This window comes from Lampetra planeri, chromosome 10 (genome assembly GCF_965212315.1).
Source record: "Lampetra planeri chromosome 10, kcLamPlan1.2.h2, whole genome shotgun sequence".
In the NCBI taxonomy this organism is placed as follows: Eukaryota; Metazoa; Chordata; class Hyperoartia; order Petromyzontiformes; family Petromyzontidae; genus Lampetra; species Lampetra planeri.
In genome coordinates this window covers 12,815,627-12,828,819 of record NC_136116.1, presented here as the reverse complement: position 1 = coordinate 12,828,819, position 13,193 = coordinate 12,815,627, and the positions used below count along the sequence as shown (strand labels likewise).

General features: G+C 44.4%; 1 protein-coding gene across 1 annotated transcript in view; it reads left to right on the top strand.

Annotated features, from left to right (window-relative positions):
• LOC144721050 (protein PALS2-like) overlaps positions 1–13,193 on the top strand; it is an 85,407-nt gene that overhangs the window by 52,212 nt on the left and 20,002 nt on the right. Inside the window, exon 7 of the mRNA XM_078598360.1 lies at positions 8,652–8,720. Coding sequence (XP_078454486.1) covers positions 8,652–8,720 — 69 coding nt within the window. The remainder of the gene's footprint in view (positions 1–8,651; positions 8,721–13,193) is intronic.

Here is a 13,193-nt window from a genome sequence, read left to right as displayed (position 1 = left end):
ACTGGCTGATGCACCACCTGTGCCCCCTAATGTGCCAACTTGCTGTGCTTTAGCCACCCGGCGCTCCGCTCGTTGTTGTGAGCGTCGCTCCTCCGCCCTCCGTTGTTGTTGGAGGGCGACTGCCTCCAACTGCCCAGTAGCGTCCTTCACGAGCCTCCTCCACTGAGGCCGATCTTGACACCGCTGGTACCAGTCATAGGCAAGTCCACTCAGCTCCACGTCCTCCTGTACCACATCACTCCATCTCTTCTCTAGCCCGTGCCGCGCCCGTTTAGCCCCCTGGATCCGGCCGAACAAAAGCTGTTTAGGCATGCGGTGGCTGGGCATGCGGGCTACATGACCCAGCCAACGCAGCCTTGCCTGCCGGAGGAGCTCACTGATGGGACTTTGCCCAGATCTTTCAAGGACTTGTGAGCTCCTCACACAATCCAGCCTGGTTAAACCCAGGATGGATCGTAGGCAGGCCAGCCTAAATGTTTCCAACCGGCGAAGATGCTCCACTAGGGGGGTCCACGTTTCGCAAGCGTAGAGAAGGGAGGGAATGACCGTGGCCGAGAAGACCTGAAGCTTCGTGCGGAGCGACAGACCAGGTAGCTTCCACACAGCGTTACGCAACCGATGAAAAGATATTGCCGCTCGACTGATTCGGAGTGAGACCTCTGCTGATAAACTGGAGCCGGTCATGAGCACACTGCCCAGGTATGGGAAACTCTCCACTCTCTCCACTACTGCCCCATCACCGATTGGGAGTTGTGGGGGCGGAGTGCCCGATGGTACAAAATACCCAGGCAGGTGCTTAGTTTTGGTGGGGCTGATGGTAAGGCCCCACCTCTTAGTGGCACGCTCCAGTCTCAGCAGCAGCGTCTCCAACTCCTCTTCTGAATGAGCAGCTATTACCAAATCATCGGCATACATAACGTGGTTGACCAATAGGGAGCCATCCCTTGATCGCACCCGGGCGTCGATCAGCCTCCCATTATATCTGTACCAAATGGTAATTCCCCCGGTACAGCTATTGAAGGCTTCACGAACTACGCAGTCGAAATAGATGTTAAATAATGTGGGAGCCAGAGGACATCCCTGTCGCACCCCAAGGTGTACAGGGAAAGGCTCCGACTCCCGGCCACGTAGTTTTACCCGGGCCCGCTCACCATCATGAAGGTCCTTAATGATCGTGAGCAGAGGGTCAGGGACTCCGAAAGCACGAAGAACAACCCAGAGCCCAGTCCTACTGATGGTATCATAGGCCTTGACCAGGTCAATAAAGCAGAGATGTAGGTCTTTTTGGAATTCCCTACACCTCTGCTGTAGCAGACGGACAGAACATATGGCATCTGTGCAGGACCGCCCTTTCCTGAAACCGCATTGGGGCTCCGCAAGCCCCTCCTCAGCGTGCCTAGCAAGGCGATGTTGAATAATCCTTGCCAGGACCTTTCCCGGCACACTGAGGAGTGAGATGCCCCTGTAGTTGTTACAGTCGGTACGGTCCCCCTTCTTAAAGAGGGGGACCACCAGGGCATCCTTCCAGTCCTGCGGAACCCATCCAGTGGTCCAGACTGTTGTTATGATGTCATATAGGGCAGTCTGTGCACAAACGCCACCCTCCCTCAGCATTTCGCTTGGGAGATCATCTCTGCCCGGTGCCTTCCCTGGTCTCAGACTCCGGATCGCCCTCAGTACTTCCTCAACAGCTGGTACCTCAGCCAGCCACTCACAGGGGGTGACCTCTCCCTGTTGTTTGGCAGTCTCCTGCCCCGAGTAGAGGACTGTCCACCCCTCATGGTGGCAGGAGCCAGAACCGGTCCACCGGACCTCCTGAATGCCACAGAGATCCAGGCGGTACCGGTCCAGCTCCCGACAGAGGAGTGGCAGCCTCTCCTCTGCAGTGAGCGTTCGAACATTCCACGTGGCCATCCGCAATGGTTTTTCGTTGTTTCTGGAGAAGCCCCGAGGGTTAAAATTCAATCTCCTGGCTCCGCCAAATGGGGTTTGGCCAGGAGACGTCATAAAAGCCTGACCCCCCGGGGCCTCCGGCACAAGCTTATTAATTACAGGTTTATGTTTAATTCGTAGTTTAGTGGTGGTTAATTGAAGGTGGAGGGGTTACCAGCCCCTCGCACCCGTCCAGAGCCCCCGTTTAGCCACTGTGGTGGTCACAGACGCCATGAGGGGAGAGGCCAATGGGCATTGGCCCTCCCCCCACAGCACTGCCCACGACAGTGTTGCCCGTCCGGCACCGCGAGGAGGTAGGAGGTTGTTTTGCCAGACACACACACACAGACACACACACACAGACACACACACACAGACACACGCACACACAGACACACACATAGACACACACAGCACCACCACCGTCACACAGTCACACACAGCACCACCTCCGTCACACACACATACAGACAGACACACACACACACACAGTCACACACACACAGTGACACACAGCCACACACACACAGTGACACACAGCCACACACAGCACCACCACCGTTACACAGTCACAGTCACACTTCCACCGATGCATCACACAAAACTGTGGAGTTGCATCTCAAAATTGAATGTTTGTATGAAAAATCTAATTTATATTAAAATTGGCTCGTACCTCGCAAGTTGAGATGTGAATGTGTCTGTGTGTTTGTGCAAGGGCCATGAAACTGCCCAGGATAAATCCCTTGAATGAAAAAAGATTATGATTTACATTTTTGCGAAGTGTTAAGACACGGAAATGAAAACTTCCTGACATGTCAGTTGGATGATGGACCATTGCTTTTACCACTGGCTCCTGCACGGGGAACAGAAATCACACACACACACACCCTTTATAATCGACAAAAGCAGAATAGATTTCAGCACACGTGTCTCGTATTCAACATTTGCTAAGAGCATTGCTTATTGAGGGGGAGTGGGGGGAACACGTTCTCCCATTCGCGTACGGCGAAATGAATCTACGTACTCACGTATTCACAAGGAACAGACACCGTACATAACTAAAGGAACACAGTCCACACAGATACACGTGTAGGAATTGTCTTACCTGCCATTCCTGTACGTAGGGGGCTTTTGTAATGCCTTATTAATATCACACACACCCCCCCCCCTGCCCAGATTATCATTGTGTGTTTCTGACATTAATAATGTTGCATTGTGCAGACACGTGTGTGTACAGATACAACTATGGCAATTATACATTAATCTCATTTAGAGCGAACATGATCGTGAATGAAATTCACTCATATGCCTTAAATGTCTTTTCTAGACTACGGTAATAATTACGAGTGTTTTAATCATACCTTACGTCATACTATTCATGCAAGCCGGCCAAATTAATTGCGTGATCACCGACAATGGCTTGGCTGCTACTGTATAATGGGGCTGAGTAGGTTTTCGCCAGAGGCGCTGTCATACGCTTCTCGCTTAAGTCCATGTATCACAGTGCACGTACATTGTTTAATAGGCTCTTTCCCTACATCATTCACCATTCGGTGACCAGGTCGTGCTCTAGAAAGTAGATCTTGTCAGAGGGCATCTGATATATATATGCATCTCAATTAAATATGCAGATACACGCATGTTGTGAATAATGATTCTTTTTGGCATAAAAAAAATATATACATTTAATCGTGAATTTCAAAACGATGAATAAAGAACGTGCGTTTTTGCACCTTCCAAGCCACGCTTCGCGATGGCGTCATGGCCGCAGGCTTTCCGATCGTTTGTTTAATCGCCTAGATTTGGAACACGCTCTGGTCGACGGTATTTGTCTGGGTCAGCTCCCCGATAGCACCACAAAAATTCACAATGCATTCGTAAATTTCTACTGGATCATCTTTACGCACAAGAGTTATCGTGATCCCATGTCACAGCCAGATAGAGAGAGACGGATGAAGCTAATGCATGCCCGTGTTCACCGTTAGTTGCAAAGCATTGAAATAAGAAAAATCAGGAATATCTCAAGTACACCATTGGAATCTCATTTGCCAGTAAAAATGAACTCGAACCATCTGGTCCAACACCATGTGAGACTAGGCTCTAAGGAAAGCTGTCTCGGGTGTGGACCAATCAACTTCAAGGACAGTGCATACATTATCAGAGTTGTGTTTTTTGTTTGCATTATGACTGCAGGTATTGTGATCTATGCAAACATGACTCCTTGTAAAAAAGGTGTCAGTTTTGTTGCCAGATAAAAGGGTTAAAAAACCCAGTTATAATATCTCAAGTAGCCACTCTCAAATGTAATATCTTGTTCGCAGCATACTCTTATTCATTTTAGTCCAGATCTCCACATTCAAAATAAATATACATGCAGTGCACATCTTGTTACAATTATAGTCACCATTTGTTTGGCGAAGGTGTGCTACAATCAATGCTTTGGCCACACTGACATCGTGATATTGATTTCCACCTTGGTTCTGGTGTGGAGCTCATCTAATGAGGTAAAGAAACTGTCTTTGCTGAATCCTTGCAGCGAGCAGAGCGTGACATCATGTCGGGAAAACAGCCCTGGAGGATGTGATCAAGGGATTACTTCCACAGTGAAATCCGCAGGCTTCTCGCGCTCCTCCACGCGCCATGGACCATGTTCGACACGTGTCTGTCAACTCAGCTGAAATGCGACAAAATTGGCGAAATAATCCCACCAGTTGTGATTGTGGTGACCTTGAGTCATCAACCAACTACACTGGAGAACCTTGTTCAGTTATCGGTCACTGCAATACAGATTAAATGTGATCCCAAGACCTCAGTGTTTTCAGCTCAGTGCTCTGACAAGGGCATTATTTTCCTGACCCAGCCGTACACAGCTCCCTTGGTTCGAGTTCATTTGTTCTGAGGTTTTTTCTTTTTTTTATCATCCCAGAGCTAGATGCCCAAAGACCCAAACACTGCTGCAATAAAAAAAAAAGCTTTCGTGACTGCAGGGATTCATATTCTTGGTTCTTTCGGTAAAGTCACGTCGAAGGGAAACAATACAATTATATAAACATAAAACAATAAAATAATTAAAATATAAAACAATATTTGTATTATTTTATTGTTTCCCTTTTACGTGACTTTACTGAAAGAACCAAGAATATACCGCTGCAATAGATAGGAGTCGATACGTTCATTGAGTTGAGCGAGGTTATGAGAACTTTGGGGAGGGGGGAAGGGATGGTGGGTGGGAATTGCAGTATTAGGGAAAAGGCAGCAAAATAAGTGCTTAGATCTGTAGTGCAGTGGTTTGAACACAGCATGTATGAGGGGACACAGTCAGATATACACAGGTCCTCAATATGTGGAGGAATTCATGCGTGTTGAAATTATTTCGCACCGTACGTAGCCAACCGTACCTTATCAGCGGTACGAGGGTAGGGGAACATACTAAACACAAAAAAAAAACACTTCTAAAGAAATTATTTTTCAATGTAGATTAATTCAAATTGCATCGCTCCCAGTGTCTTCTTCCTCGTATCGGAAGGAAGAGCATTCCAGACGGCCGGAGAAGCGCATTTGAAAGCGCGTGGTGCGGTGACCCTCTTTTTTCGATGGCTCATCCTAAAGCCGCTGCGAGGATGACCGGAGTTTATGTGGATGAATGAGTTAATCAGAAAAGCGACCATTCAAGTTCAAGTTCATTTATTAGGTATAGCCCTGTGAGCCATTCGGCTCTTGAATCGGGTGCAACCGCAACAAACAAAAAACAAAAACATGAACAAAAAACATTGAAGTGAATATGTGACTGAGTGCAAACAGAAAATCCAAGAAAAGACAGCAAAATATTGCAGAAAAAGCACCGTACACCAACGCTGTGTGCAAAAATCTCAGTGGGATGCAAGTCAAACAACCAACAACAACCACAAGACAACTTAGATTAAGGCCATCAGTCTAACTCTGTACTACAACAAACAAACATGGCTTAACCAATATACTTTTCGAAATCACCAAAATAAAGTCATGAAAGCAATGAAACAGTGATCATCGCGATAGTAGAAGGGCAATAAGGAGGCGACTGAGGACTGATGAGAGGGTGACTGGAGTGACTGGAGTGACTGGAGTGACTGACTCGAGTTGAAACGGCGAGTGTTAGATCATCAATCAAACAGACTGCTTGATATTGCGGTTAAGTGAAAACTTTAGTTGCAAAATAGAAACGTCAAGTCGAGGCTGTCAGTTTTGAGTGGATGCTTTGGCTTATAGATAGTATCTGGGACATAATGAACAGTTAGTAAACTGGGTGAGGAAGGCATAAGAGCTTCGTCGAATTATGTTGTGGAGTAGGAGAGGAACGTTTCCTATTTTTACCTCAGAAAATTAAATGTCTAGGATCGCCCATTAAATATCTAGAACACATGTAAATCCAAGTTAATTCCAAAGGCATATATAAAGTGAAAAAAACTACCATAATTAACCTTTTGTGCCTATGCGGCAGTTGAAATATGTTTTTGTAACTGGAATATAATTTTTCATGCAAATTTTATTACACAGCCTGAATGTTAGACTGCATGCAATCTAAAGCTGGTGAAATCCACGTATGCGTGTTGCTTTAGCGCAAAGGTTGTGGTTACTCATTTAGTCTATCAAATGTAATATAAATGTAATATAAATGTAATATAAATGTAATATAAATGTAATATAAATGTACGCATTGGCGCGTGTGTGAAGTTGTACATGGTGCTTGTGTTTACAGTATACATATATATTTCCATGCAACTATGTTTTTTTTAATTATAATTAAACACACATTGTTTTATATTTGTATTATTTTATTATTTCCCTCCTACGTGACTTTACCGAAAGAACCAATAATATGAATCCCTGCGGTCACGAAAGCTTTAAATCAAAAAATAAAAACACACTGGTCTGTTTATTATTTTCAATGCATGTGCGAATACACTGGCATTGACTGTTATGGTCGTTAATTACAACGTAGTACGTGAATATGGAACGTCAACATAAGTTGTGCCATTTCATTTCTCATTCTCAACACGTTTAGGCTGCCTGTTGTTTTGAATGCTAGACGCTCTGCTGTGTACAGGTATGTGGTGCATCGTGTTGTTGTGATCGACTGTGGTGCATTGGTTCAAACACTGAAACGACAATACTTGTAACCTGGGTTTGATTCCCAGCCATAGTGAGAAAAAATATATATATAACACGTTCCTTCGGAGTGGGCAGGTAGGAACTTGGTTGGACAGCGCATTCGTACACGACAGACAGACACATAATCCCTGGTGGGCAGTGTGGAACCTGTTGTTCCTACCTGTATCACTGACCAATGGTGTCTGAACGTATCCAAGGCCTCCCCTCGGTTCACTCAGCCTTACATAAGAATTTGGTGTTGTGTATAAACATCAGCACTGGAGATACACGTGTCTGGGTGTGGTTCTGGCCATATCGTCTCCTCATGTTTTGTATCAGTCCCAATAGGTGATTTCTAACAACACTTTTCCCATCATGATTTAATACTATACGGCTATATGGGGCAGTCTTTTGAACATATCTCGGTGCATGGACACACACGTGATATCCTCATCAATAAACACTAGCCTTTTCTTCTGGAAGGTTATGGAAATTAGTTTTTCCTGCCTTCCAAATCATCAGAGAAGCATCTACCCCAATGTGCACTTAAGAGACAATTGTAGAACAGTAATTTAATTTAGCAATTGCCGGTAATGCTGCAAATATTCCCCGTGTGCGTCTACATGTGAGTGCGATTGTGTGTGTGTATAAGTGTGTGCATTTTAATTAAAATTTCGCTTTAAAAAAGTCATTGTACTCTGTTATATGTGATGCACATAGTAATGTCAGCATGCTAACGCAATAAAGGGACGGTGTAAAGCATTCAGTCGATTTCTACAGTTATATCGCAATCTCTTCAGGACAGAATATGTTGCAGGTGGATTGCTGGGCTATTGATTTAGCCAGAGGCTTTGATTGGGGTTGTGTTTGGTGAAGAGTTTAAACAATTCAAGTTGGGCTTGGAAATGAGAGCATCCTTGTGTAAAAAAACAACGGCTCAATGTAATTCTATTTTTACTAACCAAACAAAAATAACGTAACTCAAAGATTAAAGCCAAAATGTCTCCTTGCTAAGATTAATTTTCAGCAGGTAGTCATCTCCATGAGTGGTCCTAAGCTAGAGGGTTGAAATTCAATATGTCTTTTCAATTATTGTTATTATATTGTTTATACAGGAAATAATTACCGAGTCTGAGACTCTTTTCGGCAGGGGCCTGCTAGGTTGTTTTTATTTGAGGGGTGATGATGTGCTTTGCGTGTCCCAATATCGTCATTTGTAAGTCCATTTTTCATATTTGGTGCGAATTCTGGTGCCGTGTCACCACTCTATACTGGAGACCAATCCCTCCATAGGATGACCTTTAAAAAGTGTTACTTATTACATCGGCTAAGGCAGAATGGCTTTACACTCAAATGGGATTGTAAAGAGCAACCTTACACTTTTGTGAGTCGAGCAATCTAACCCGAATGCCCCCCCCACCCCCCTTACCTTTCTGATGCGAGATTAACACCAAACACATTTGAGGCATTATTTTCAGAGCAGAGTACCGTGTCTGTGGGTTAAATGAAACTCGTAACAAATTGCTGTAGGTGTGAGACTGGCAGCACGCTTACAACCGTTGCACGGTGCGGTTTTTGTTTTTTTGTTGCAGGAGGTTTCTGTGGCGTCCTGGGTGGGAAAAAGAAGAAGAAAATGATGTACATGTCCACTAAAAATGCAGGTAAGGGTTTCCACGACGGAGTGGAACGCGTGCGGTGCAACGGGGGGGGGGTAGGGGCGGTTATTTTTCCCGTCGTTCTGCCGGGATCGTTCAAGCTGCATAAACCAGAAGTGAAACATTCGCTGGGCTACAGAATTATTTGCCCCCTATTGGCTGCAGCCGCAAGCTCGGATCTAAAAATAAACTGCACTTAGCCCTCTCACGCGTGTAGGCTCATTTGCCGAAGGTGGGAGGGCGTTGTTGTTATATTACAATTTTGAAGTGGAGGAGGGGGGGGTTATGCAGAAAAGCACAAAATGTGTTCAGCTCAGCGGGGGGGGGGGGGGCTCCACTTTGAAAATGAACCTCGTGATTTCATTTTTTTCTTCACTGAAAGTCGTTTTAACTTAAAATGGATGTGTTTTGAGTGACCTTGTTTCAAGAAATTGGTGTTGCCTGTGTATGTACACACGCACGTTCTCTTTATCAGAATAGGTATGGATGCTTCTACCACACCCTATAATTGCTTCTTTCACGTTTTATGAACGTGTTTTTTCTACATATTTCAGATCATGATGTAATTCGCAAAATCACTTCCTTTTTTGCCCCCGTATCATTGCTAGAATCTATAAGTCGTGTGAGACTATGCAACCTTAGTAGTAAAGCACTGTGCAAACATGATCATCAGCCGGTCGTATTTGTGCATCGGGCATTGCGGCGTTATATGCTGTATTCATACATACACGTATCTGCTCTCTGTGAACTGGAGCAGATGCTGACAACTCTCACGCCACATGTATCAAACTTTTCGCCTCTGCACCTTTTACTTACGTTGTGATGTTTTATAATCGTACGTGAAATATACAGTATTGGGGTCAGAAGCTGAGCCTATCAACAGCCTCCAGATGGAAAACAATATTTTTTAGATTTTAACCTAATTTCTTTAGAACTGCTTTTTGTGTTTAGTGTGTTGCCTTTCACCCGCACCTCCGATTAGCACGGTCGTCTACGTACGGAGCGAAAGAAGTTCAACATACATACGTACATGCCGTCTGTTCTGAATGATCACAGTCGCACATTGGAGAGTTTTAAACTATCCAAAAAACTATGCGCTCATCCCACCCTCAACCAGTATATATACAAGGACTGTTTTCTTGGAATTTATCTTACTTGATACAGCAGTCGTGCTGTGACGGTGCCACCTGAAGACGGAAGCTTGTGTTGCCTCCGAAACGTCGTGATTTTTATTTTTATTTTACTATTTTTTATTTTAATTTTGTACCTACGTGACTTTACCGAAAAAACCTAAGAACACGATCCATCTTCTTTCCTGCCCACGAGCGGATATCCGCACTCCTTCTCCGCGGTGGTCACCCCCTCCCTCGGACGCGTTACCTCCCTTTGTCTGCTATTCCGTCAGCAGTCTTGACCACTGATCGTCATCCCTCTGAGCGATGGCGTCCTTCTCTAGTCCACCTACATTTCTTCGCAGGAAACCGATGCGGATCGGTGTTACGATATTCTCACCAGCAAAATGCGACGCGTGCATCACGAGTATTAGAAGTAATTTAATAAAATAATTGTTACATCCCAGTGTATGCCGAGGTTAGCGAGCATTGGTCTTATTTCATTTTCATATCTGAATGTTATAATGATATTATAGAATAAGTGGATTAATGCAGAGTGAGCTATGCGAATCATGAATTAGGCATTAGTGCATACTTTTAATAACTCAATCTCGAAACCTTTAACAACCGCACATATATTTAATATTTACACGATACTTGCAAAGTTCCACTGCATGTCATTAAAGATATAGATGTAGACTTGAGCTGGATGACGAATATTTTCTAATTATATGAATGCAGTGTGAATCATGTGGTGATGATGTGTTATTTTAATTAACCATATTTCATGAAATGTAATTATAATTATCACACACGGCCCAGTATTAATCCACTGCATATGCCTCTGCCCACCATGCTAGTGATGGGGACTCTTTGACCATACTTCACCACTAGATTTGAAGCTTTCGTGATTGCAAGGATTCATATTCTTAGGTTTTTTCGGTAAAGTCACGTAGGTAAAAAATTAAAATTAATCAAAAGTAAAATAAAAATAAAATAAAAATCACGACCTTTCGGAGGCAACACAAGCTTCCGTCTTCAGGTGGAACCGTCACAGCACGATTGCTGTATCTTGGAATTTATCTTACTTGATACAGCAATCGTGCTGTGACGGTTCCACCTGAAGACGGAAGCTTGTGTTGCCTCCAAAACGTCGTGATTTTTCTTTTTTCTTTTATTTTTATTTAACTTTTTATTAATTTTAATTTTTTACCTACGTGACTTTACCGAAAAAACCTAAGAATATACTTCACCACGCTGGTCACTGCAGCTTGATGAAGGTGCCTGTTTGATGATTAGTTCCATATCACTCGCTACTTATGTTAGCCATTGCTGGAAATCGAACTCAAGGTTACTGGCTTCAAAGCACAGAGTGGTGCTTACCACTGTCCCTCCGCTCCACCTCCTAACAAGTGATGGAGCTTTGGGTGGCCAGATTGGACCCATCCACTAATATCAGAGCTTCTTAAGATAAGAAACAAGATATGTCTGTATATTGACAGTGGTGTGTGTGTGTGTGATCGTATACCTTATTAATTTAAGGTCTTGCTTAGGCAACAGTCGACGCTCAACATTCAAACCTTGACCTCTTGTGCGTGCATTGGGGACACACTCATCATGAAGCAGCCGATTCGGACTAATGAATTTTAATTGAATCGTGTTTTATTTTGCTTATTACACGCTACACTGCGCTGCTGCCCTACCTTTTTAATGAAAGCACACAGAGAGATGACAAGGTCGTGACCGCAGACGTAATACACAGGGCAGGCTGGGTGTGCAAGGTCTCCTCGACAGAGCAACGGCAATGGACATCCGAGGGCTAAATACACATTTTGTGTCTTACTCGGTTACTGAGGTCTATGAAAGTTGAGTCCTTTGCCCCAGACTATTCATGGCTTAGCATGTGTCGGTGTATCTGTATATGTAAATGGCCACAACATTGGCGATTGAGAGGCTGATTTTGTACGGGGGGGGGGGGGTGTGCGAGATTTAGAGCGTATTGACTTCCCTTTGAATGGCAAAAAACGGTATCAATATCGACCTCTATATTCTTTGAGTTTTTCGGTAAAGTCACGTAGATAGGTTCAAAGAAAATAACAAAAACGACGACGTTTCGATCGCAACACAAGCGGTCGTGGTTTTTGTTATTTTTTGTTATTTTCTTTGAACCTATCTACGTGACTTTACCGAAAGACCCAAAGATTATGAATTCCTGCAGTCACGAAAGCTTTAAGTCAAAATATCGACCTCTGTGAAATATGCTGCTTGGCAATTTCCCTCAAACAGCAACGGAGGGCAGCAATGCAACGCTCACAACAGCAGAGCGCCGGGGTGGCTGAGATACACGAAGTTAGTGCAGTGGGGAGCACACCTAGTAGATCAGCCAGTCCCCTCACTCAACCCGTAACGCCTGGGTTTGTCCCGTGACTGCCATACCAAGCGAGCCGTCGACACTTCACGTGGCCTCAACGTACACCTAGTCGAGCAGAAACGCTGTGGCGAAGTCACCGTCACTTCGTGGCGATTGATGGTGTCTATGGGTGGCCCATAAGAACCTGGCTTGACCTCCATGAAATAAACTTTGTTGTTGTTTTTCAAGCCCAGGGGAACAAACTCTCTTGTGTTAATTAGCAAAGTCATTGCAAGCAATGCGATAGCATCTCAAGTCATTGATGCCCTTATCTCGGCAGCTGGCTGGGATGCTTAGGAAACTGAATTGCTGATATCCATGGCTGCCCCACGCCCCACACACGGCCAAGATTCTGAGCTTACGTTTTGTATCTGGCGACGAAAGATGAACAGTTTCTTGGGCATCATGCAAAGACATTGCAGACGAAAGAGATTGTTTAATTGCGTTAATGAAACAACATTTAAAGTCACAAAAGTGTGCCTTTTGGATCAACGTAATCCACTAGCATTTAAGCAAACTAATTATCTGGAACAGCTGCGATATCTCGTGTAAGAGACAGCTATGGGGAAGCATTGATCTGGAAGACCAATTGATTTGATGGATTCAGTGTGAGCGTTTACCTGTTGATATTGTTAGTGTATTTACTTTGTCACTCAAAACATCACTCTAGGGCAGCACATCAAGTGAGTCATATTGCCTCATGTCAGTGGCATTGCTGCACCACTCTCATGGAACCTGTGTCACACGATTTTTTTAGGAAACAATCATCATAATCAGCCATGATCAATCCACCGCTGGAACAAGGTCTTTCCAAGCCATCACCATCTCTCACAATCCTGCGAAAGAATAGGAATCCACTCAGCAACTGCCCAAGAGCTGATTTCATGGCTCCATTTTCTCAGCGGATGAAGATGCATCCGTGCATGCCTTCATTTATTTGATGAGGAAACAAGGTAA